Source organism: Tauraco erythrolophus, chromosome 4 (genome assembly GCF_009769465.1).
Source record: "Tauraco erythrolophus isolate bTauEry1 chromosome 4, bTauEry1.pri, whole genome shotgun sequence".
Lineage (NCBI taxonomy): Eukaryota > Metazoa > Chordata > Aves > Musophagiformes > Musophagidae > Tauraco > Tauraco erythrolophus.
This window is the reverse complement of record NC_141468.1, coordinates 12,844,768-12,872,137: the sequence shown is the minus strand read 5'-3', so window position 1 is coordinate 12,872,137 and position 27,370 is coordinate 12,844,768. Positions and strand designations below refer to the sequence as shown.

Genomic DNA, 27,370 nt, shown 5'->3' with positions numbered 1-27,370 from the left:
CATTCAGCCAGTAAAAACAATGTTTTTGCAACAAAGTAAGTTTCAGCATAATCTGTCTCACTGCATAAGACGTGATTTCGAAAGGCGCTGAGCACTCTGGCTGTAGATGAGGAACGCACTCAAACACGTGTATAACTTGAAGCACTTAAGCAGTTCCAAAAGAGAAATTCTGGCTGTACTGAAGCACTGTAATGGTAAAGGAATAGTAATGGTAACATTTCCATTGACTTCAGCGTAGCCAGGATTTGATTCATGAACTTTGTTGCTACTAATAAACTCCTTAAAACTCAGGTTTGTTGTAGAGGTAATGTCTTTTATCTAGATCCACTGGTGGAGCTATGGAAAAAAAGACAAGCTTTAGGGCACGCAAGCCCTCCTTCAGAAGCAGCAGAGTTCAAAGCTAAGTACAAGCTAAGGGTAAAAACCAGGATAGATGTAAACATAACTCTGGATCGAATGTGGGACCTTGTGTAACTGAGGATGAAGAGGAACGTTTCGGAGATTCAGCACCCATGCAAACCACGGCGGAGGCCTTCCTTTAGACCTGTTCCACACTGCTGCCCAGTAACGATCACGGAAAGGAGACAGGCAGTTTTACGACTTTGTTTCTTCTCCATCTTTTGTAATCAAAAGAATCCTACAGAGTCATAGCAACAGAATCCCAAGGTCTAGTATTAGGCCTTATATCATTGTCATGGTTTGAAGTGGGGGGGGAGGTCCGGGTGGCAGAAGCTGCCCATCAGACTGGACTCCCGTCCCCCTCGGCGCTTGAGCCAATCGGCGCCTCTGCGAATTGCCCTATTGACATCGGGACAAAGGAACCGGAAAGGTGTGCCTGTGCCCAGGGGCAAGGAGATGGGAGGGGGGCACGGCCCCCGCTGGCGGCACCTGGCTGGGCCAGTGCCCGTCCCGTCGAGGATGGTGGCGGCGGAGCCGCTTGGGGAACTCGGGGAGAGCCCCGCTCCTGGGGTGCCCACCGGGCCGAGTTCACCCAGAAAGGACTGAGATCTAAGAGAAACGGCCACACAGATAAGAGGTCAGTGAAGATGGAACGGAACAATGTGTGCCGCAGCTGAGTCCCCCTTGCGAGCAGCCCCTTTGCAACAAGTCCTCGGTGGAGCAAGCAGAGACCCACTTGCAGCCCGTGGAGCATCCACGTCGAGAAGAGATGCCAGAGCCTGAGTACGGTACGCATCTAGAGTCCTTGGGATGACCCCTGCTGATGGGGAGGTGTTTCGTTAAAGGAGATGCCTGAGCCTGAGACTATTGTGAATCACGGGCACAGGTCGAGGCGCATTTACGCATCTAAGTCTGTACGGAGACGCATTTAAGGTTGATACGACGACCCAGCCGGAGCGCATTTAAAGTCTGTATGATGACCCACACCAGAGTGAGTGCCTACAGCTCCTTAAAAGCCCAGGACTGGTAAAGCCCGCACTTGGGGCAAATCCGATGGGGTAAGGATTTGCCCCCCAGCGGGTAGGATTCACGCTTTCGCCGTGAGTAGGGGATCCACTGGAGCAAGGGACAATGGTGTAAGGACTCCTTTTCCTTTAAGAGAAGCGGCAGTAACAACATGGAATGAACTGACCTGCACTCCCCCATTCCCTGCCCCCCTGCGCCGCTGGGGGGAGGAGGTAGAGCCAGGAAGAAGAGGCAAAGAGGGGGGAGTGGTGTTGTTTTTAAGACCTGGCCTTTTTTTCTTGTTATCCTCTTAAGTAACCGTTTTTGTTTGCTTTTCTCTTTGTAGGTAGCTGTTAATAAATAGTTTTGCTTTAAGAAAACAGCCTCTTTTGCCCGGCACCGTGGTTGGTGGTTGCTCCTCTCTTCCTGTCTCGATCCTCAGCTCTTTTATTACATTTCTCTCCTCTCCATTTTACTGGAGTGGGAGAGCTGCGTGGGGTTTAGTTGCCAGATTGGCCTAACCCACGACAGTCATCACGCCTGGGGAAAGGACAGATCCATTCTGACATATATTTCAACATTATTTTACTTTGCATTTATTGATCAGTACTCACAGATATGCAACATTCTAAAATGGAAAGACTGCTGCTATAATCCACACATAAACGTTTGCAAAAATAAAAAGGACCACTTATTAAAAAACTGTTTTTCGTTTACATGCAAATGTCATGTACCTTTCATTTGCAAGAAAACAAATAATATTTATTGGATAACATGCTCATAATCTACTCCATTCAATCAGCAGACTTTACCTGCAATTTATTTTAAATTTGCAATTATTGAAAAAGTGTCTGAATCTCTGTAAGTAAACAATTGATATGCTTTGTCACCAAAATGGTTACTGGATTTGTAACATACTTATAACTAGGAATTAAAACCTTGCATTTATACATTATAGAATCTATTTATCACAATTAGTAATGTTCATATACAATTTTCAAATGCAGTAAAAGAAAACAGACTATTCAAACTAGCTACTCATAAGAGCTGCCTTTCAGAGTACGTGTGAGGACACTAGATATGATGGTCAAAAACCTGATTTATTTTCTTATAGTTACTCTGTGCTTACGTGAGAGAAAAACAGAACATTCCTGCAGTAACTTTCCTGAATATTTCCTTTATTATAACGTCTTACATAGTTGTTTCACTCTCTACACTTTTATGGATCTTGAATAGAATGCTTATCTTAAAACTAATTTAAAAAGACACCAATTCATGATGACCTAGCATTGTAAGAGCAAACATTATACTGATGGATATTTTTCCATGAACACTGATGTTTACTTCCTGCAACTCAAAACTGAAGCAGTCACTACAAAAAAGATTTACTGAAGCTTTACACAAATAAAATGATATCCACTCTATAATTTTTGCTGATGTGACAATTGCACATGAATATACATATCATGTATATGATTTTTACTCACATGCAATAATATTTACAAACACACTTAGTGGTTCACAGTGCTGTTTCGCACCTACTGTGAGAGAATTTCAGTTTATCCATACCTGCAAAGGAACAAATAATGTAACTGCCCAGACCACACCACAGAAAGTCATGTATTTAATAATATTACGTATTTAATAGTATTACATATTTAGCTGGTTTTTTGTGGTTTATTTTACATATAAATAATTTCTGCTATGAGTATAGAAAAAGCATCATGTTCTGAAGTTCTACAGGATTTTGTGCTGGACTCTTAGCACTATGGAAACAAATATGTACCTGTGTGTGTCTCTCCCTCTCTCTCAGAAATTAATATAATCTTTAATAATAACATAATGAATTTTTAAATGAGTTCTTGCTTTGTTTATTTATACTATGAAATTCATACCATGATTGGTTCATTTGCAGCTCAGGGTTAGAACAGACAGAAGAGTCTGTAGCTTCTTTTGCCGTAACTATTCAGAATTAAATCTAACAAGATAATCTTTTGAAAACATGCAGACTGCACAAAAAGAAATCCGCCTGCTGAACGTTTGCTCCTGGCTCTATCATTTCCTAGCAGAGGACTTATCTACAGTGTTTTGAACATTGAAATAATCAATTTACAGACTCGCAAAACTTGCTGGAATCTGCTGTTTTAGAAAGCTTAACATAACGTGAATTAAATGTCAAATTCCCCTCTGCCCCATTGCTGAGCCTTCTCCTAGAAAAATACACTCAGTTCACCTTCAAGGACCTCTGGATTACACTGTGTGCATACACAAAGCTGATTCTTGTTCCACATTAGTGTAATTAGCACGGCCTTCCTTAAAATTAACAGAATCCTCACTGTGTATTTCAAGGCAGCAGTGAGTACTAGGTTGTACATACGTCTCCCCTCCCTCCCAAGAGCACCATCCTCACAATATACACCTTGGAATTCTCTTGGAATCTCCCAAGGCATTGACAATAATTACTTGTATCCATATTAACAAGCACTATTGGTGTTAGTATGCTACCGAGTAACTGCTTAATCAATCCAATATTGTTCAGCTACAGTGTTAGAAAATTTTGAAACTGAACTTGTTTTGTGGTTCTAAGAAAATTTCATTTTGAATTAAACATATAAAATCTCTTAGTCAGAAAGGCCCTTCACAGAGGTATTGCACATGACATATGAGGTCTGCCCTGTCATTAGTGACATTGCTGAAGAAGGACATTATCATAGCTAATTAACATCTAAAGTATCCATTATCTATTAATCAATCACACTAATGAGAGAGGAGAATCAGCTCTGTGTACACACACAGTGTAATCCAGAGGTTCTTGAAGGTGGACTGCATGTATTTTGCCAGGAGAAGCCTCAGCAACGGGGCAGAGGAGCATTTGACTTTTCATTCGTATGGTAGATTTGTATTTGCTGGCTTTGATGTCTGTTTCACCATTAGTTCATCTGTTTAAATTTCAAATAGCATAACACAACATCTTACTCTTGGTTGATTTAGATGCGGTGCCACATGGGAGGCATCTAGTTGATCTGTAAAGAAACGGGGGCTACCAGAAATGTAAAGAAGACAAGAAGACAAGAAGCTGGCTAAAGGCAAAACTGCAACATACACATTTTAACAGTGAAGCAGTAGCATGGAAAAAAATACTTTGCATTGAACCTCGGTAATATTTTGTTTTCTAAATACGCATATAGTTACACGCTTTATTCAGAAACTATTATATCTTGGTCTATTCACTTTTCCAAAGGTAGAAATTGAAATTCTTTCCCACTTTCCTCTATCTATTTCATAACAATTATATTCAATTTCTCCTATGTCATTCTGTGTACTCAGTCTAGTTAAAGACAAGAGCAAGTAAGGTGGCTGAATCAGATTATTTGAATGAAAAGATGAAAAACAGCAAAATAGAAAGGTGAAGGCTGATCATTATCCCCACAAAACACTGTATATTCCATACCAAACACAAGAAATTTTATCTATTAAACTGATGCAACAGCAGCTAAAGATAATCTCACAGAAAAATGAGCCCAAGAGCAGGCAGTGGTGACTCAAAAAAAGGTCACACCGAACAACAGCTATTTGTTGTTAAAGCAAGCAAAACAACGAAATCTCTTGAAATAATCCTTTCTCTGCAATGAGGCCGCAAAACACACACACAGCTCCTGAGCAATCTCCCAGCTTGTCAGATGAAGGGAAAGCTGTACAATCCTAACTGTAGGGATGAAATACACTATCTCATACAACCATATTGCTGTGAAGCAATTCTAATCAGTGTGTTTGGAATAAAACTAATGGATGGTGTACTGCTCAAATACAAACTATATTTAACTATAGTTTCTTTTACTGTGCAGTAGAATATTTTAGATTATAAGAAAATACTTTAAGACACCAGAAGTGAACCTCTGCCATGTATAGATCTATATTAGCTCCAGAAACAGACTCAGGCCTCCACTGCTCCACAGCTTAACACCATGGAAGACATTATTTGTTGTAAAGCACTGCAGTGACAAACTTTGTTCTGAATATTGGGAGTTTCTTGGCCACGATAATTAGCACAATCATTCTTCAGCCTTCTGAAGCACTGTAAAAAAGAGTATGCCTTATTGCATGATCCTGAGAGCTTCTATTGATGCAAGATTATATTCTAGAATATAATCTTTTATCAGCTGGGCCATTAGTCCCTAAGCAGAACTAAACAATTGACATTGGCAAACACAGTTGAAAAGATCTTATGTTATTTCAAAGGAGCCTGCATGAGGAAATAGTATTGGTGAATCATATGTAACCTGCTCCTGTAACATTAAAAATTAATACAAACTGGCTGCAGATTTCAATACGAGTAACATGCATGTCGGAGAAAACATATGCAAGTCGATCTTCAGGAGTAGCCTTGTTTTTGATAATGTTGTCCATGTAGAAAAAGATACACCTTATCCACAGGATTGTAATAGGAAAAAAGTAGTAGAAAAGTCCATGATTATGAAATAAAGTGGTTTTAATATAAATAGGGCTAGAATTAGAATTAGAATTGAATATGTTTATATTTAAGACTAGCTAAATGTGTAAAAAGAGCAGATATTACACAGTTCTGATTTCCTGCTACAGGGTGAGAAAAAGAAAAGGCACTTGGGTCTATTTCACCCTTTATAGTTACGGGTGCAGTAGAAGGGCAGAGACAGATCTGTAGCAGACACTCTTAATTGAAAGTATAAAGATGTGTGTGCTGGGCACATGATTAAACGAAACAAAATCCATGCAAAACTGAGGTGTCCTACTTGTAGTATCTCCAGCCTTGTAACATCTACCTCTCTCATTATCACATATTTCCATCTACCATAATCTCTGCTCACTACTTTCTTATCCCTTAATCTGCAGACTTTCACTTGCCAATATTCAAACCACGTGTTGTCAATCTCAGAAATCATTCTTTTTCCTTTGTTTCCAAACCAGAAAACTATCCCTAGGCTTATTAATTTGCTTCTCCCCTCACTCCATTCTTTCCTGAGCCGCAGATTACATCACTACCTCTGCCATTTTGTCACAGGAGACACCAGGAACCCTAAAACAGGACTAGGTTCCCACGTGTGAGCGTAACGGTTTTCTAAAAACCCTTCTCCCATGGTACCAGGGTGGAAGCCTGCGCAAGAGAACACAAAATGGACTATGGACATGAACCACTCAGGAGGGCAAATGGCTGGTGGCAGAGAAGCAGTTCACACTTCCCATCTGCCCAGCCATTCTCCATAGCAGTAGCACAATGAAGATGGCCAAATAAAATGTCTCAGAGGTCTTACAATGTCTTAAGGGTTAACGTTGTTTGGGTCTTATTTAAGAAAGGATTTTATACCAAACTTTACTAGGGTTGAGTGCATGCTTACCCAGTAGAAAATGTTAAAATTATTTAAGTCACAGTTTAATTGAGCTTTATCTACTTCATTTTTTTCTTAATTACTTACAGTTTATTTGGCATTAGCAGCCAAAGAACACTGTAAAGAAGAAAATTCAGCTCATCCAATAAAAATTGAACATTTGATACACTTTTACATCAATATTAGTATTACAGGAAAAAAAAAAAACACTTTTAATTTACCAAATATAGGAAGAGCTGATTCTGACTTAAAGACTTTGTGCTTCTGTACTGCAAAACTCAGCTCTTTTCTAGTTTTCTGGGGGTAGAAATTCTTGAGATCCTAAAGAAACAAAAAATCCTAAGGACTCACTGGTGAAGATGAACCTTAATTTAGTAATTTGCCTTGTAGGTTCTTGTGTCTTACCAGATGTTTTGGCTGAAACTTTTTATGAGATTCACAAAGTTTCATCTCATGTGCAGGCTGTTAATCTAAGAAATTCTGTGAAATCTACTTTGTTTCAAACTGAGCGTGCTCACAAGTTGGTGGGGGGTAGTGGGTAAAAGTCACGCAGAAGCTCAGCTGACCCTGCTTTGAGCAGGAGGTTGGAGCAGATGATCCCCTGAGGTTCCTTCCAACCCGAAATTTTCTGTGATCCTATTATAAAGTAATAGGATCTTTCTTTTGTAATATGAACAGCTCAACATGTGCGTGGTGGGGAAAGAGTTGGAGACACTGCGTGTAGTTTTCTTAAGGGTTTTATACTAAAGAACGAAACAAGTGAGCAACAAAACAACCCATGGATAAGAGGGGGATTTGTAGACACGTGAGCTCTGAGAAAGTACGGCAGGAGCATGAAGAGAAAGTTGACTGAGTGGTTTTGAGCCACGGGGTGGGATCGTTTTGCTCGGCTTTACTTCCACGGGGGAACAACGCTGCTGACCGGTGAGTCTCAAGGGCAGAAAGCCCCGCTGCTGCCCCAGCCTCTCCCCCGCCGGCCTCTCCCTGCGGAGGGGACGCCTGCCCCGCAGCCCACTGGCTTCCAGCGCCGGTGAGAGACGGATCCCGAGGCCCTTCGACGGACCCCGGCAGCGCAGCGGCAGGGAGCGAGCACGAAGCAGGCGGGGCTGCCGGGAGCCGACAACGTCCCCAGGCGGGGCCGTGACTGAGCGGAGCGCTCTCCTCCGCCGGCTCCTGCTTCCCGCCACGCCTCAGGCGAACTCGGCCTCCGGAGCCGCCCCTGCGGGCGGCGGCCCGGCGCGGCGCTCCCCCTCCCACCGAGGGACGGACCCGCCTCCACAGAACCGTTTGAATTCGCGCCCTCAACGGTTGTTCCCCCGCCGCTGGCAGGTGCCCGCGGCTCGCGCCCGCGCGCGGCAGCGTCACGCAGACGACGCGCGGGAAGGCGCCCCACTCCTCTCGCGCCGGCTTTTAACCTCGTTCACGTTCGGGTTCCGTCGCGCGCCCCCGTCAGCGGCTCGCGGATGCCGCGCGCAGCCGCCCCGCCCTTCCCGCCGTGCGCACGCCCGCCCGCGCGCCACCTTCTCCACCCCGTTCAACGCTCCGCGTGGGCGGTGCGCGCGACCGAGCGCCTGCGGGGGGGAGGGGGCGGGGGCGGTGCCGCGGGAGCGCGAGGGCCGCGGCGGCGGGAGCGGCAGCCTCTTGGCCGGCGGCGGCGGCGCGGGGCGGCCCCCGGTCCTTGGCCTCCGTCAGCAGCCCTCTGCCTTCTCCCTCTCCGCCATCCCCTAGAGACGGCGTCGGGCGAGCCTGCGCCCGCCCCCGCGCTTTCTTCCTCCCCGCTTGCTTGCGTGTGAGGTAAAGGCGTGTGGCGCCTACGCCGCCGTTGCGTTTCAGGTGAGGGAGGGGGGAAAGGAGAGAGAGAGCGGGGAGGCACTCACGCCCCCTCCCTCCTCAGCGCCTCGCCGGCGGCCCCGGGCGCGAAACCGCGCCGCTCCCTTGCTTCGTTTCTCCCGGAGAAGTAAAACAGCCGCCTCCCCAAAATGGGCTGCACGCTGAGCGCCGAGGACAAGGCAGCGGTGGAGAGGAGCAAGATGATCGACAGGAACCTGCGGGAGGATGGCGAGAAGGCGGCCAGGGAGGTCAAGCTGCTCCTCTTAGGTAAGGGTTCCCGTGAGGTAAGGGTCCCCCTGCAGCAATTCCCCCCCCAACGCTGAGGTAAGGTGCCCCCTTCCCTGCGGCGAGGTGTCCCCTCGCCTCCCAGCCCTGAGGCGAGGGCCGCTGTGTAGGCGAGGGCGGGGCAGGTGCCCGCCGAGCCAGCTCGCAGCTCATGTGGCACCCGGGGATGGCTGAGGAGAGAGGGCCTCGCTTCTCGGGCTCGGAGGGCGGTGGGATGCCTTCCCCAGACTGTGTGCCGGAGGGAACGCCTCTCTGCCGTGGTGGGGTACGTGCTCATGGCCCCTCAGAAGTTTTCGGGGTCAGGGGAGGCACAGCAGTCCGTTAAGGCAGGTGGGTGCCTCGGCTTCTTTCGGGGTTCGAGGCAGGGCCGCTCTGGGGAAACAGCACGGCGCACTTTGTCGCGGGGCCCCTGTTTAGAGCGGGCCCCTGGTTTCACACGAAGGGGTAACATCTCAAACTTTTGGCGTGGATTCTGTGTGCTTCTGCTCAGAGGAAGGAAATTTTAGGTTAGGGGATGTTTGCCCTTAGTGTTTCTTGTAGACCCGAACGTCTCCTAAACTGTTGCTGTTATGAATAAAGTGCAGAAACGTCAAAGGAAGAGGAGGCAAAGCACCATTTAACTTTTTGCATAGTTTTATTTTTGTGGCAGTTGCTTATGTTGCTGAAATCTTACAACGGGAAGTACAGCCTTGATGGGGGCTCTAAATGTATAATAAATAGAGTGACTCACATAATACGCTATCATGCATTCTTGAGTTTTGCTCACAAGTACTTGAAGCTTGCTTTTTTGGGGTATTTTAAGTGATATACTTGTGTGTAAAGATAAGTAAAATAAGATTGTTTTTAAAAATTACTATAGAAGAAAAAAGGAAGCGGGAGTTTTACTTGGAAATACCTTTGTGCAGAATTAAAACTACTGTACAACTTGTAGACAGCTGAATGCTGCAAGATTTGCGTTGTATTAATGTTGTGGGGAGTTTTGCAGTATACGCCATATATCTAAACCAGACTGAATCCTTCCAATCCGGAGCTGAAAAGCTGTTGATCTGCAGCTTTCCTCGTGCTGCCCTTCCCCTCCCAGAGATACACTTTCAGGAAAACTTTAAAGGACTGCGCAGTTTCTCACTCCCCTCGACACTGATTTTGCTGGATTGCTCGTGTACAGTGCTCTGTTCACTACAAACATTGTAGTAGACCTCTTCAATAACAGTTTTCTGTTGCTAAATTCTAAACTAGCTCCAGGAAGGTACAGGAAACTGAAGCACTTTCATGGGTAGATGAAGAGATGAAACAAATCTAGTATGGGGAAATCAAATATCCTAAAATGTGTTTATAGATTTAAAATTTTGCTTATGAAAGGAACAATTAAAGCTTTTCTATTTGGTTTGTTTTCCAGAAAGTGTTAGGCTTTTGGTAGTTACTATGCCTAGTCCTGTACACCTTTGCAGTCCTCAGCTTGCTGCCTGGAAAGTTTATCCTGTGTGTGATCAACAGCGATACTGCAGAAGATGTTTCCATCTTTTTCCAAGGAGGCAGAGTAATGCTTTGTATGTCTTCTGGCAAGACATTTAAAATGATTTTTCAGATCTTTACTGTTCTGTATGGAACTTCTAGTATATGTAGTTTGGTAGTTGTCTTCATATCTTTCATCATATTCTGTGGTTATGGATAAAGTCCACATCTATAGACAGATGCTTTAAACTTGAGAATGAATTTTGTCGCTGTTTTCAGTTATTTAATGATCTTGTGTGTACAGTCCTATGTTATGAGACTTATTTTTAAATTTTATGAATTCTGTGTTTCTAATACAGAAAAGCTTTTCAGGAAAGTGTGTTTTTTTTCTGCTGGTATCTCGTGAAATCTCAGGATATGGAACAAAAGCTCAAATACATGTGTTTTCTCATAGTATTCAGAGCTGTAGCTCAGTTGATCTAATATTTCCTCATCCCCTATGAACAAGAGATGTGAAAAGTAGCTGGCTAAGTCCTTTTCAGACCAGTGTTTGAATCGTTATTTAAACAAAAATTACTAAATGTTTACTGAACTCAGAATGAGATTTTGTGTTTACACTCTTGGATGCATTTGTGTATTTTACATATCTTGGAATGAAAGTTTTTCTGTTACTTTTTCTTGCAACTGTGTCAGATGTCTTAAATGTTAGGTGAATGCTTTATCTGACGGCAAAACTATTTAAAGTTACTTCCACTAGAGTCACTTTCTCACTGCTCACTTTCCCAATTGCTTGTTCAGCCCATATGTCATAGTTTATCATCTACTTGGTTGTACTCCTACATCTATTTATGGGCTTGTTCTGCTAAAAAGATACTGAAATAAAAGGAAAAGTACAAGTTGTGGTCTGCTGCCAGGAAAATACAGTATGAGAGAGGCGTCTAAAATACCCGCTTATGTAGAAAAAGAGCATGTAACTGTATACCTATTGACCCAATAGGACTGATTTATTCCAGCATCTATAAAAACTATGTTTTCGTGTGGTGGTTAGAGAATCCTACTGAAGCTTGAGCTAGAATGCTCATCTGAGGGAAGGTGTGTTTATAAAATCAGTCTGTTTCTGGCCTTTCAATCTGATTTTTTCCATTATATGCTTTTCTAAAGGTTTTTCTAAAACAGGAAGTTGCAATGATTTAATTAAGAGATAGATGTGACATTGTTCACAAAGTCATGGTTTAGTTACAGCAATATCACCGATCCATGTTAGATTTATGTTTTGTTGTCCTGTTGCTAGGAAGAAGCAGGCATATTTAAGCTATGCAAAGTACTGTTGGCCTGGATTATCTAAGTTCTTTCATCATATCCGTAAATTGGTACATCATTTTGTTCCAATTTTACTGCAGGTCATGCATCAGGTCTTGGAATAAATATATCAGATTCTGAACGTTAACTGTGTATAACAGTATTTTAACCTTGTAATTCTATGCACTTCAATGTGCTGGCCCAACAGCAGGAGAACTTTTTCTGGAAAATTTCTGAGCGCCATCCTCATTATTAAAGGAGGTTAATTTGAGCATATGGTTTGTAAGCAAAAAGGAAAATGCTTGTTTATACATGAAATTTTGTGATTTTGTTTTTTAAAATCATTAAATAAATTAGCTTCTTTTATGTAAAATTTTTTCAATCAATGTGTGACAAAGAAATACTCAAATTTTGTGTGATCTCAACAAAAAATGTAAGTGCAATCTAGTGTACTGACCAACACTAAAAATGTAACATACAAAAGTACTTTTCCTTCAGCACTTTAATATTTGTGTCAAGTTGACAGTTCCTAAACTTCTGTTTCCTGATTGTTTGAAGTAATGTGTTTTATTGTATTTTCTTGTTATTGTTGTTTCTTGCAGATAAGCTCATATACTTCGTGTGAGTGAGATTTCTGAAAAGCAATATATATTTGGCTGGCTTCCAAGCTGAGAAAGCAGTAGACCCAAGTTGTTTTTCTCTTCCATGGTTCCTCTCATCTTTAGTGTTCAACAAATAAAAATTCCAGTGATGCTTGCAGAATGAGTGTAATTCTGCTAGTGTTGGGAGATGGTGGTTCTGTGTGACTGATCTGTGTGCTGCATTAATATACATGTGATCCAGATCAGGTGTGGATTTGCAAGTACTTTTCTGTTGAATTAGTTGAAGCATGTAAGACTGAATTTATGCCAACTTCAGGGGAACAAGCAGTACCTCATTTAGTAGAAAGCTTTCTGGTATGAGGTTAACTCATCAGGTTTTATGAATACATTCAAACTGGCAGCATGAGTTTATAGGATTAGCGCGTTGTGTTGTGGATTATCACATTCTTCACCTAATATAGCAAATTCAGTGTTCAGGCAAGAGGTGAAAAAGGCAATAGATATGTCTTAAACATTCTTTAGGGGCATATCCTGGGATCCAGGAGATAACATACCATATATTTGACAGCTGTTAATTATCTATTTTTTTTCTGGATAATCACACTTGCAGATGTAAGTTCAACAGGTACCTTTATACTCCTGACCAACAGAGCTGCTTTTCCATTGCTGAAAATATTCTTGTGATTCATACTGGAACATTGGCATGTCACGTTCTTAAAGATACCTGTTTTTCAGCTTAAGACACAGTACTGCTCTTAATCTTTTTCATTGCAGTTCTTCCTGTTCCTTAAGGCAGTAACTAGAACAATTCAGTTGTTTTTCTAAATATTCACATCTCAGGCATCTTTTTCTGGCTGCTTTTCTTTTGTTACAGACCTGCATCTTTTTATCTGCTCAGTCAACTGACTCCTGCTGTATACTCATCTTTTCAACAGCACGATCCTTGCAGTCCTTGGCAATACCTGCCTTCCTCCAAACCTGACTGTACATTGCACTAAAAAATACATACATATGCTGTTTGTACCATTACTTCTCTTGCGTTTCCTCCAGAGTATTCTCTTTCTCCGTACTTGCAGACAAAAAAGACTAGAATCCGAGCTTATGTGACCTCTTGGAAAAGCCTTATTCCCACAAACAAGTATTGTACATTTCAGAGATGTTGACCTCACCTTTATAAATTATGCCAGCCTAGCCTAAAACATTTCTGACAGAACATTTCCTGTCTCACCTTCAGAGACAACTATCCAACTATCTATATAGGTATTTACCAAGTTCACCTCTTATTTAAAAGTTGCTTTGTGATACCTAAAAGAAAAGTTTAATGTTTTGTTTGATATTTTTGTGGGCTTTTTTTGGTTGTGGGGTGTTTTTTTTTTTTTTTTTTTTTGCGTGTTAATCTTGTCTGTCTGCCCACCCTGCACCCCCCCCCCCGCCCCGACTTTCTGCCTGACTTTCTGCCTGTCTGCTTAGATTTAGCAGGAGTTCTGAACTAGGAGCTCTCTTGCGTTTTAATATGGTATAGTTGAACTCTGGCAACCAGGATGTTATTTATGTAGACTTTTATATCTGATTTTGTGTTTAGGTCAATGAAATCCGAAAGCCTTTGTACCAAATATAAAAATAATTTCAAAGAACAAAGTCAAAATTGCTAGATTCCCATAGTGTAATAATCCCCCTTGCTTTTGTGAAAGGAGGCTCATAGATGTACAGAAAACACAGCCATTCAGTTATGATTATGTTTGCATAATTACAGTTTGGGTTCTTTTATGTTTGTCTCTTTCTGTTGGAATTTTGGTGTAATAATTTACATCATCATAATATTGGTCTTTAATATGTGTATAGACTTGTATACACATTATGATACAAAGTATTTTTAGTGATTTCAGGTCATCTGTTGCATTGTTATTTTAAATCTTCATTTTGGAAGTTTCTTTATACAATCACCATTTATGATTGTATCAGGATTTTAATTCTTTAACATTCTTAGGAAAAAAATTATTTCAGTACATGTTGTTTTAGAAAGGGCTAAAGAGAACCTGTACGTTTTGTACTATGTCATGATACCGGTAGTACTGACTTTCCTTTTTTAACTCTTGGTTATAAAGTGTAGTTATGGATATATAAAAATTACTTGAGCTTACCTTTTGCATCTGCCAGTAAGGCTTTTTTTAATATTTTAAGAGTTATAAAATATTTTAAGGTTAAAAAATTATTTTCCTTCAAGTCGTCTTTTAAAAACAATGTAATGCTGCCTTTTTCTTTTTTTTTTTTTTTTCCCCTCCTGAGTTGAAGACCAAAAAAGCTCTGATAAGGTAGTTTTTGGTAAGCCATTCAATCCAAGCATCAGTGGGGCCTCAAGCCTACACATACGTTCTGTAATACACTGACTTAATTAGCTTCTTCCTGCTTTTTCTGGGAGCACAGTTTATTGTATCATCGTGCTGATATGACAATTTACTTCAGTCCTACAGATTATGTTACTGAAATGATTGTGTATTTAAGCTAACCTCCTTTTGTGAAGTTATTTTTAAATCACTTCAGAACTAAAGTTTACAGTGTAGCTCCTTGCATAGTTGTGTTGGCACAACTTTAACGTGGGCTTTGTGCTCTAAAGAGTTAGGCTGTGCTGATTTATATAACCATCGCCAAAGTGGTTTGTTCTTTTGCTGCCACGTTTTACCCTGTAGTTGCGTTGGTCTTCTGAGAGGGAAGAATTGGGTAGTCGGCACATCCTTAAGTCTGTCTAAATATTTTGAAACCGAGCCATGAGTCAGGCTTCAGAGGGCATGAAATTCTGAAGTCGGTTTTGCTGCTGAGCTTGACGGATGTCTGCAGTGTTTCCTGTAATATGCTCTCTGGCAAATGTCAAGGTAGAAAACTGGAAGTAGAAAAGAGAAATTTAAGTGTGAAGTTTTTCTGCTATGGAAACACTGAAATAAAAATCTGAACTGACTTGATAATTAACTATTAAAAGGTGTTTTCCAAGATGCGTATAGGAGAACCTGTACTGATGAAAACTGACTATTACGAGGTTGAGTCTTAGTCATTGTCCAGCTTTACTGAGGTCAGCTGTTCTATTTATTGTCCTTGTTTGCTTAGTTTCCTACTGTTACCACAGGCTTTGTGTAAATTACTGTTCTGTTATTCTGTAAATGGAACTTGGTTGACTTCACCTCAGAGATTCTGTATCGAAAAAAGTGTTTAAGTTGGTAAGATATATAGATAGCAGTTGAAAAAAATCAAAATTTTGAACTTGTGAGAACAGGAAGTTTTGAGTGCACTATTCAGAAAAATGCAGAGTTTTCGAAGTGGCTCAACTTAGTGAAATTTCTGAGTGGAAGGATAATTAAGATATTGAAATTTATTGGACGATTAAGACAAAAATAAACTCTTTTTAGTGAGATGCTTTTGTGTACTAGGAATGTATGCTTTTGCAAGAAAAGATTTGAACTCATCTGTTCTTAATGCTGAATATATTCTGTTCTCCTTGTCCATTGAGTAGGAGCAAACAAGACAAAATAAAATTTCTTAATGAGAACCAGGGCGTGAAATGAAGGAATGATGTGATGCTAATTATCCAGATTTGTGGCTGCTTGTAACCCTTTAACAGTGTAGCTGTGAGAAGTGTTAGAGTTGGGGATTTGGAAAATGTTTTCTATTATCATGACTTTGCCCTTGGAATTTGCAAAGCTGTGGAGCCAGCCTCAAAACCTCTGGAATTATCTATAGCTTGAATGTATAACAGAAGGTAAAGTATCATATATCTGTTTATGCTGTGCCAGCAAAATGGCCTAAAAATCACCTAGTGTCACAGATACCCATATGCATTATTCCTTGATTTGAAAGTATATTATCTGTTCATGTCAAATTTTGAGTTTCTGTATCATTTTACTTTAATTGAGGGCTAGCCCCTTCCTTGAAAACCATATTTCTATGCAATTTTTGGAAAGAATGATATTCAGAGAAATGTTAAGATCTCAACTGATGGCGGTAATTGACAGAGGGCATTTAAGAACCAGCTCTTTAAATAAGAGATTTGTTGTTAAACATATGATAGGCAAATAAATTGCTTTCCTTTCCTGGCTTTGGTAATTGAAGAATCATTGAAGCTCTGAATAAAGATTTCTTGTATGTTTAGGTATCAACTTAATAAATCAACTAATGGTGTAGACATATCTGTATGTTAATATAAATACATAGTGCCCATATAAAGAGATGTGTGTAAACTGCAGTAATATATGTACTTAAATAAATCGATACTGAAATTAGAAAATACTTTTCATAGAGCTACTTATTTAAAGAAATCAACACCATTTGAATATACAGTGCTTCAGTTTATGAAATAAACTGTCCCTCATTACTTTTTCGTATATGCTTTTTAGAAATGTAGTATTGCATTTGAAGTGCATAATCTACTTAGAAAAAGGTACCTGATTAAATCTTTAGTGGAATATAACAGTATCTAGGCAACCAGAGTGGACAAGAAATCTTTACAAGCATTGCTCTAAACATATTGCTTTTAAAGAAGAAATCAATGTACTGTAATGAAAATTGCTATTGAAGCTATGAAGCAGGTTTATAATTCTAAATATCTTCTAGAATTTAATATGATCTGTTTCTCAAAATGGAAATACAGTTGGAATCAAATGGCTACCTTTATCCAGTCTTCCCTTTGCAAAGTTAAATTTTTTTTTATTAATTTTTTTTTAATTAAAAAAAAATAAAACGTTGCCTACAACTATACGTTGGTTTTGTACGTGGTTGAAGCTGTGGTGTTGTTTGGCTCATAATACAAATTGTTACCCATCATGATTGTAAGGACGTTCTGAATCTCTGGGGCTTTTTGTAATAGTTTCCAGTAAAACTCAAGAGGTTCTTGCCTACTTTCTAAATCCGTATCGGAATGCTGGAAATAAGCAGTGCATGTTGTCTAAAAAGCAGTTGAGCCATTCTAGAAACTCTGTTGCTAAAAAGGAGAGTGCTTTTGCAGCATCTGGTCGAATGGTTTTGCCTTCTCCCTGGCATTTTTAAATACTTATTTCAGTTTTATGCTGGTTTAATAGTCGAATTGACTGTCTGGTTTGGACTTAGTTTGCTGCTAGAGTGATTGCTGCTCAGTTTAACTGATATTTCGCAAAGTTCTGGTGAGGACCTGAATAAAAGCGTGATGAGGAGCAGAGATGCAGGCCTTGTGCAAATGGCATACTGGAAATGCATGGCAGTGGATGGAGGGGAAAATGAGTGCAAAATAGGATTCTTTCAATATCTGTATTTCTGTGTCAGTTTACTGTAAAATTGGATTAGGAATAATGTGAAATTGCGTTCATGTGTGAGTTCCAGTTGATAGACATGTTAAACTCTATTCAAAACCCATTTATTTTAAAACCTCATTGCTGGAATACAAGATAGTACCAGTCCTTCTCAAAGAGTGCGTTGAGTAGGGCACTTGATTGGAAAATGGAGGTAGGAGGTTGTTTTTGTTCCAAGTCCAAGGAGTCTCAGACCTATGTTTCCTTATGCTATTCTAACTTAGAGGTCGTAGGCTTGACTAGGAAGGATCCTGTTCTACCTAGTACTTCGTGAAGAATGCAAGATGGTATTGGTCAAGAAGAATAACTGCCAGCTCAGTGTCCAAACAGTGAAGAGGAAAATGGAGACATTAATCTCCAGTTAAAACAGTAAGTTGTCCTAATACTATTAGCAAAATACAGTGTGAATGTAATATTGGAATGCAATTTTAAAACTTGCTATGATTGGAGATAATGCCTTGTAATAACAAAGTTGGGAGTAAACAAGACAATTGTCTTGAGTACTTATAGTTTTTGTTTAATTAAATGTTATTTTGAATGCTCGGTGATTTCAAAATCTACCAGTGACGTACTGTACAAGGGTGGACTAAAAATAAGGTGCAAAGTCTCATTTAAGTGTTGTCTTGCATTCTTGACGCATTAAATATTTCTTGAAGCATTTTGAAAGTGGATTTCTCAGCTGCATGCAGATTCAGTTACTGATCCTTAATAAATCCGTTAAACTCTTAGCAAGCCATTATATACTTTCTAAAGCTCTTCAGGACATTGACAAGGATTCCTTCTAATATGCTTTAGTGCCTCTGTTTGCTGGCAAAGGCTGTCATTTAATTCCTAGATGAGAGACTACTTAGGTTTCTCTGTCTGCTGTTCTGGAACATGGGATCTTTTGAGGTTAGGTTAGATCAGGCTTTGACAACATACTTGTTTGAGGCCTAACGAGCCACTATTTATGTAGGTGTCTGTCTTATTCCTTGTTCTGGGCTTGTTGGGTGCAACTGCGTGTTTGAATGGGCTGAAATTTTTATATACAATCACAGAATGGTTAGGGTTGGAAGGGACCTCAAAGATCATCTAGTTCCAAACTATACTTCAAAGCTTTCTCAGTTTAATTTAAGACCAGTTAAATACAAAGTCTGTTTGAACAATAACAACAAAAAAGCACCAGATTTTTCTTTTAGTACTGTTTACCACAAATAATATTCTGCTTGTAGATAACTTTATGTGGAAAAACGCATGTGCATGTAACAAAAGAATATGGTTGAGTATACATGTGAATTTTCTTTTCTGGTTCAAATGGAAATAAGAGCTCTGAAAATGTTTGCTTTTGAAAAAGATTCATCTGGATAGCTAGATCGTTTCATTTAACATTTCAATCTGTCACATTTTAAGTCCTTACAATTTTTTTGATGGAGGTAGAGATGTTTTTGTAGTGAATTTAGGTCAACTATCATTATGCTTATTCTCCTTATTTTTCTAGATTTTAGTCTGTGAGCTACAAGAGGAAAAACATGGCGAAGTTAGGCATAGATGAAGACTGAGAATTCATGTGGACCAAAGTTTATTGCAATACCATTACTTTTGCAATAATGGACTAACTTTTAGTGGGACTGTATTCTCCCTGGTATAAACTTTGACAGTATTCGTTTATCTCATTTGCAAATAATGTTGTCGTGTTACATGACAAGTAGAGCTTTGAATAAAATCAGTTGAGATTTATATGAGAGATCTTTTTCCTATTTCCATAGGAATACATGCACCTTGCTTTCTGATTTTCCCAGCTCTTTGTGCAGTTACAAAGTAGTATGAGGTAGCAGGGACAGTTGGATCTGTCACAATTGTAGATAACACAACAGTAGTGTTGTGCTGGAATTGCAAGTGGAGCCTGAGATGAAAATATGCTGTGAATTCCAAGTTTTCTTGTTGTATCTCTCCACCAGAATAACTTGCATAAAGTATGCTGCTGTTGCAGTGGGGGAATTATGGTAAAGTATCTCTGATTGTGATTAATGATAGTCTGCTTAGTAGTAGAAGTTCTCTCTGGTATCTCAGTCACTGAACCTAACATCTTTCCGTACCATATTTATAGCTTAGTGAATAGTAAAAGGCCATGAAGGCCAAACACACTGTCAAGAAAAATGTCAGGGCACTCTGGATTTCCATAAGTTTATTAGGTATATATTTGTAGGTCTGGATGAGGCATGCTGTACTCTGTTGGCAGAAATTGACAGTAACTGTCTTGGTAAACATTGTAAGAGCAAAGCAGGTGGTTCTTTCTGTTGGAGCGCTCAGCATTTCTCATGTGTAGTGTGGTCAAACACAGTATCCACTCGAATTTGTGTTTTAGAAGGTCTTTAATCATGTTCTTCATACCATGATTTCAAATTATGTAGAGATTGTTTCTGAGCATACTACTATGTATGGAAGAAGATAACCGCTTTTGCTTCAGGGTTTTTTTTTTTAAGTCTTATTTTAATTTTGAAGAGAAGATCAGTTATTTGCTTATAGCGAAGTTCCATTAGAAACACTAAGGAGTTTCTGGACTTTGAATTTTGAGGAGATTCCTAAAGTTTTTATGGGGTAGTAGTGTGGAGGCTGGCTTTTCATACATTTAAGTAGTCAACTGATAATCTTACCAAGCTGCTGTCAGCATTGACATGTTAGATAAACCTGGAGTTGCAAACGTTTTAGCTGCTGGTAGTATGGCATATAGTTGTCAGGCAGCAAGCATGATTATTATGTGATTTTCATCTCTAAATGGGCATCATTCCCTTAATTTCTGGCATAAGTGAGAGGTTTATTTCCAAACCTTTGAGTTTCAGCTTGTCACGGTGCTGCTGGGTTTGGCACCTCACACAAAAGAAGCTGCACCTATATCTTAATTGAAGAAAACGCTTCCTATTTTGGAGTACAATGGCACTGTCCCTCTGTAAGGCAATGATACTGTGAGATACCGTGTATGTTCTCAACAGATATATATTTTTTAAGTAGAATTCGATTCCAAGGTACCATATTTCCTTTTGAATGTTTCACAGAGTTTCGGAAATATAATACTTGAGATTGTACTGGGCTCCTTTATAGTGAGACAATGAGGCCACAATATGGTTATGGTACAAGTGATGATGGTTATGGTATAATGATAAAAGGATTCTTACTATATACCAATAGCTGTACAGCTAGCAATTTGAAACAGTTGAGGAATATAAATATAAGAACAGTTTTGAAGAGCTCGATATAATTTGTATTGAAAAACTGTATGTGTTTAAGTGTGTTGTACATAAAATTGCGCATAACAAAATTTCTGCAAAGGTTCTGTTTATCACATGCATCAAATTCTAAGCAAAAAGAAGATTTCATAAAAAGATACTAAGCACTAATAGAAAATTTGAAATACCTGAAAAATCAATTCATACTTCTAAAGGTAAAAGTGTGAATAAAAGTTACTTTAAAAGTTTGCGAAATTGAGTTTATGCTCTGCTCGTTTCACCATAAGCTTTATTTTTTTGGAATTCATTGAATTCCTGAGGTTATACTGAATATAAACCCATACTTTTTTCTTTATTGTTTCAATAGTAAACTAATCAATGCAGTCTTTATCGCTTGCTTATGTCTTTACTATAGTAATAGCCTAGGTATCTAAGAAACTTGAAGCAGTTTATTGGAGGTCTAGACGTGAATAAACACACAGGACACTAACGAGAGTTAATACATGATTACTTCTTGAGGTAACATTTTATATTAACGGTTTTCTTAAATTATGTTTTACACCTGATGTATTGACCATGTTGTTGAGTACTATTGATTTCAAACATCTACTAAGAGCAATACTGAAAACCTAGGAAAGAAATAATTAGTTATAATTAATTCTGGATTTGTTAGGGGATTTACAAAAGTGACAGTGGCTTAGAGGTTTAAATGGTGTTTCTTCTGTAAAACTAAGCCAAAATGCAGCTACTGAAACCTTGAGAATTATCTCAGATCTTTTATCTGAGTCAGTGTTATAATTTTAGAATTTGTCACTCCTGTGTTTTCAGCCAGTGATGTAGTCTGGATTCACACTCTGTTACTACATGGCTAAGTTACTGAAATATTTTCTTCCAGATATTATTCACGCAGCTTCTTTCTCATTCAAAGTTTCCTGGCACATTCAAATTCCAGTAGCTATGGAAATTCCGAGGCTAATGGCGCCTTACAAGTTGTGAGTACTGTCAACCTTTGGTTGACTATATGAAAACAGTTGAGAAGGGGAAAGGAAGCATAAACGGTGTCAGTGGCAGCAGCTGCCTTGGAATTAGAAGAATAAAAAAAGGCATTGGATGAGAAGGGTAGCTGCGGAGTGGCTTCAAAAAGGGGGAGTAGGGACACAAGATGAAAAAATAAATTTTGCAGGAAGATATTGTGATGTGGATGCTGGTGTCAAAATGTTTCATTTACTTGTCAGCCTGTCTAGTGGATGTGTAGCTACAAGTTTCCACTGTTTGTGGATTTCTTGTACTAGCATTGGTGTATTTTGAATATACTAACAATGATTAACAGCTTGAATTCTAATTTAAGTCTCATGTCTGGTAATATGTCATGAGGAGATAAATTTAAGAGGTTCTACTTCCAAGCTATCTGCTTGCCACGTGCTTTTGTAGGAGATTGCTGGCCCCATAGCAGAAACACGAAAAATCCCTGGGCATTTAGCTTGTGCTGTGACCACTGGGGCAGCTGAGGAACAGGCACCATTCATCTCGTGCCTTCTCCTGTGAAACGCTAACATCTGACAGAAGATTGGATAGGAGAGTTGTGGGGAGAGGACTTTACAGTAGGTGAATCAAATGATTCACAAGTCAATGTGGTTTTATTCTAAATTTTGTGTGTGTCTTTATGTTTATGTGGTGCAAGTCTCCTGCTTCACAGTCTGAAAAGCTGACCAGCACCCTTTGAAAGTTTTGTATTGGTGACTCTTGTCCTCCATACTTGAGAACTCTTTTCTGGCAACATACAAGACTATTCTATGTTGTTTGTGGGTTCTGTTCCTTCATCCAACTTAGTTGGTGGTTCAGAGCCAGCTCCGTTCTACTCTTCAGTTTTTATCTAACTCTTCTCTTCATCTAAGTTTTCTTTTTTTTTTTTTCCCCCCCTCAATACAGTATACAGTTTTTTCCTATGTTAGTGTTGCGAGGAGGATATTTGTGCTATTAGGAATTGTTCTACTACCGAATTGGTTTCCCCCAAAGAGGGATACTATGAACTTGAACTTTGCATTGCCTTTTTATTTTGGTATTTGATTAGTTTCTTCAGTAAGCAATTAGCAAATGCTTCACAAGTTAGAAATGTTGCTATTAAGATCTTGGCACTTAAAAACAGCGGTTTCTGTGCTGGAGTGCATAAAACATTTGTTCCAGAAATTTGTAGTTCTGGAATGCTTGCTATGTAGGCAGTGTGTGGGATAATAAATCATGAGACAGTATGAGTAGTTTATAGTAACGTTTTTGCTGACCTGTCATTTTAAATCAAATTATAAAATACTTATTTCAATTCTTTTTAAACACAGACTTGCTCCATTTGGAAAGTAAAAGAATATTGAATCTGTCTAAAGTGATGTTTGCTACCATTTCATAGTAGTGAGTCATAGAATCATTTGGGTTGGAAAAGACCCTTAAGATTATAGGGTCCAACTAAATCTGTCTTTTTAATATTTTTTAGTAAATTGTTATGTAACTGGCCAAATAGCAGCTTGGAGAATCAAATATTGATGTAGCTGTTTCTTAAATTTATTTGAGCTTTGCTAGCCCTACTCATTTCCTTCAGAGTACTATACGTGAGATTGATCTGTTAAATATTTTTGTGTGTGTGGTTTTGTTGGTTTTTTTTGGGGGGGGGGGGGTTGGTGGTTTGGGGTTTTTTCAAGACACTTAAGCATGAAGATGATTTGATTTATCCAGTGTTGAAAGTTGTCTTTTAAAGAAAAATTATAATACAAATTTAGTCCCTCTTATTTAGCTGAGCTTCAGATTAACTGTGCCATGGATGGTGTAGCAGGGTTAGTCATAGACCTGGGTTTATGTAGTAAGTATGAATTCACTGAGTGCTGTCATAACTCATGTTGAATCCAGGCTGATTTGGATAGCACTGATAGCTGTGGAAGTATTGACATATGAAGGTGAGCCTGAATGCTAAACTTCGAGGCAGAAGACCCTTCAGTTTATGGTAGAATCTATGGGGGAACACATGGTTCTGCTGTTTCCTGTGTTAAATTTTGCTTATTAAGTTGAGCATGCTTTGCTTCCACACGTTGTCAGTCTGCATAATGAAGCATAGGGATCTACCTGCTTTCTTGCAAGCAGATGTAATAAGAGTGTTAGACTTAGTTGAAGTTATGTTCCTACTGAACTATGTGAATAAAAGTTTTAAAATTCTGTGCTTTAAATTGGATTTTCATAGGATATGTGTTGCCCTCCTTTTTTTGAGAGAAGCGCTTGAAGGACACGCAGCGTGCAAGAGAGATCAAAATGCTTGTCAAATAAAACTTTGTTTTGTCAAAGTGATGACCTAACAGTTTGCTTAGACTTTCATTTAAAACTAAGCAAACAAAAAATCCCCACCATTCTTTAGAATTCAGAACTGATACACTGCTGATTTTCTAGTCTGAGCAGAACTGCTATGTCTCTTTATTAATATTTTTGTTATACATAAATAGTAACTGAACCAATAAGACTGTTCAGATTATTGACAGTAGTGAAGCTGAAGTCAAATATCACACTGAAGTAGTAGGCAATAAATAGCATCCTTTACTAGATGATTGAGGAATAGACGATCAAGTCTGTCTAAATTTGGGTAGGGTTTGGTTGTGACAGTACAGCTAGCTCTGACATTTTATATGCAGCTGTCACATGAAATATTTAATGCTGCTTGCTCCTGTCTAAAACTTTCTAAATCAGAGTTAGTTCTCATTTTGCTGTATGGACAACTTATTCACACTGAGATAAAGGAGGAAATTTTCCAAACGCATCCATCAGAAAGCCTGGCTGAATTCTGCATTCAGGAGTGCAAAAATAATGAATCTCCTTTCAGTATGGGGCAGTGAGTAAGGTGTAATTTTCTTACATACTTCACAAAGATTATTAGGCAAGCTGCAGGCATTTTAGCATGCAGTTAAAAAAAAAAATCAAAGCAAACGCAACTGTTTATATTTTCCATTAAAAAAATATAGGAATGCATCTTCCAGGAACTCATTGTTGATGTTAGGTACTCTGTAACAAATGACTTTTTTTTTTTTTTAATGTTTTATGAGTGTGGTTATGTTACTGAGAGGGCTTTCATGTGAATTCTAGGTATTTGGTACACGTGAATTCCAACACCATAGAGAAACATGCATATCTGACCCAGGAAAAACTGTGTAGAAAATGTATTGTAAAATAATTAAATTTTGATACTGTGACTCGCCCTGACACTGACCTGCTCAGTCAGTCAGACGTGGCGATAAAAGAAAGAGCACTTCACAAGGTAATGTAAATTAAATGCTGTAATAATATTTCGTATCATTTCCAAAATGGCTGTTGAATGCAGGGGTATATACGTTGTTCAAATTGTTTGAATAAAAATATTACCTCAAAGCAAATTACTGTAGTTTCATTAATAAAACTCATCTTTAAGCTTTTGTCACCTATTAGTGCTTAAGTGCATAATTAGATATTTACAGATTAAGTGTTAATTTGGTTTATAAATGCTTCAGCTGTCACAATAAAAAATGACTTTTGTACTGGTGTCTCTGTTTTTTGTTCATATTAGCATACTGATATGGAACTTCCATGGCAGCTCAGGGTCTGAGAACTATTGCTACTCTATAAAGAAAGTTGCAGGTTTATAAAAAATAAGTCTTTTGCTTGGACGTTAGCTGAAGACGGCATTAAGCAATCTTAGATAGATGTTGACAGGCCTACTCTATTCCTTAACTACTTAATTCTACAGCACACTAGCTTCTGTTGGTGCCAACACCACCATTCAACTGTGTGTTGGAGGAAGGGAAGTCTTGCCACATCAGTAGCAGTGCTGGGGAGGAGGTGGGCAACTTTTGGCAGCCAGTCTTAAATTGTCTTGAGCCTATCATGAAGCTACATATTTGGTTTAATAGGAGGAATAACCTAAAGGCATTGCTATACAGTAGTCAAAGTATAGGAATATGTAGTTATACTGACATCAAATAATGCTTTAAGTTGGAAGAAACCTCTGAAGGTCATCTAGCTCAACCCTTGGCTCAAAGCCAGGCTAACATCAAAATAGATGATGTTGCTCAGAGCCTTGTCCAGTTGAATCTTGAAGATCTCCAAGGCTGAGTTTCTACTTTCTTTATGCACAATTGGTTCTAGTGCTTAAACTCTTCCATGGGAATAGGTTCCCTGCCCACCCTTATTTCTGTGAAACTGCCTGTGGGACAGCTTCTTGATTGCCTTGCATCTTTTTGTTGTGTACCTCTGAGAAGTTTGCTTCTGTCTTTCTGCAGCTGTCTTAAATGGGTTTTATGGAGAGGACAGCAATTAGACCCACATCCCACCCCCCACCTACCTCCCTTCGGTAGCCTTGCCAGGATTAAAAAGCCTAGTTCAGTGTAGCTTTTCCTTGTATACCGTGTGCACCAGCCTCCTAATCAACTAGGTGACCTTTTACTGTTTTTTGTCTAGGTTATCAGTGTCTCATTTACTGGGTGCTGAGGTGGGGAACAGTATACAGTACTTAGATTATAGCATCATGAATGCTGTCTGCTGGGAAATAACAGCTTCTTTTGACATGTTGACTGCAGTTTTGCCAGTGCAGCAGTGGTAACTGTTGGCTGGGGTCAACTTGAACACTCACACAGCTTCTTGATCACTCTCCTCTCCCTCGAGATTCAAAAAAAATAAAAGGAAGGCGATAAGATTTGTGGATCAAGATAATGACACATTAATAGAGAAAGCAAAAGCTTGCACACAGAAGCAAAGCAATCAGAGGAATTAATTCCCTGCTTCCCATTGAGGGGCAGATGTTTGGCCACTTCCTGGGAAGCAGGACCTCAGCGTGCATACTGGTTGTTTGGGAAGATAAACACCATGACCACAAATGTCCACCTTTCCTCCTTCTTTCCCTGAGCTTTTACTGCTGAGCACGGCATCATGTGGTATGGAATATCCATTTAGTCAACTTGAGTCAGTTGTCCTGGCTATGTTCCTTCTCAACCTCTTGTCCACTCCCAGCCTACTTCCTAGGGGTGGGGACAGAGTGGAAAAAAGAGAAATTATGCTGTGCATGTACTTTTCAGCAATAGCAAAAACACTGGTGTGTTATCAACACTGGTTTAGCCACAAGTACAAAGCACAGCATCATATAGGCTGTGAAAAAAGTTAACTCCATCCCAGCAGACCCAGTGCAGTAGCCCAGTATGTGGTTGACCTTCACTGTTACAAGGGCCCACTACTGACTCTTCAGTTCAGGTTGCTGATCCCCACAGTTGTTTTCCAAAAGGCGGTTCCCTAACCCATTAGTCCCAAGTCTGTATTGTTGCTTAGGTTATTATGTGCCACTTGCAGGACTTCACATTTGTCTCTGTTCACTGTCATGAGACTCCTGTCAGCTCAGTCCTCCAGCTTGTTGAGGACCCTTGGAATAGCACCTCTGTTTTCCATCACTGTGACCACTTACTGGCCTCCCGGGCTGATGGCACCTGCAGACTTGATGTGAGTGCATTCCATCCTGGCTTTCGGGTCACTGATGAAGATGTTAAACTGTATTAGTCCAGTATCATCTCCTGAAGATTTGAAGGCTCTTCTAACTGGCTTCCAGTTAGATTTTAAATCATTGACCACAAACC

The 27,370-nt window shown here is 39.6% G+C and overlaps 1 protein-coding gene across 2 annotated transcripts in view; it reads left to right on the top strand.

Moving 5' to 3' along the window:
- The first annotated feature begins 8,635 nt into the window (after window positions 1-8,635).
- GNAI1 (G protein subunit alpha i1) overlaps window positions 8,636-27,370 on the top strand; it is a 37,159-nt gene continuing 18,424 nt past the window's right edge. For both annotated transcript variants that reach the window (XM_086610018.1, XM_009980244.2), the window contains exon 1: window positions 8,636-8,864. In XM_086610018.1, the coding sequence (XP_086466144.1) occupies window positions 8,747-8,864 (118 nt within the window). In that variant the 5' untranslated portion in view covers window positions 8,636-8,746. The remainder of the gene's footprint in view (window positions 8,865-27,370) is intronic.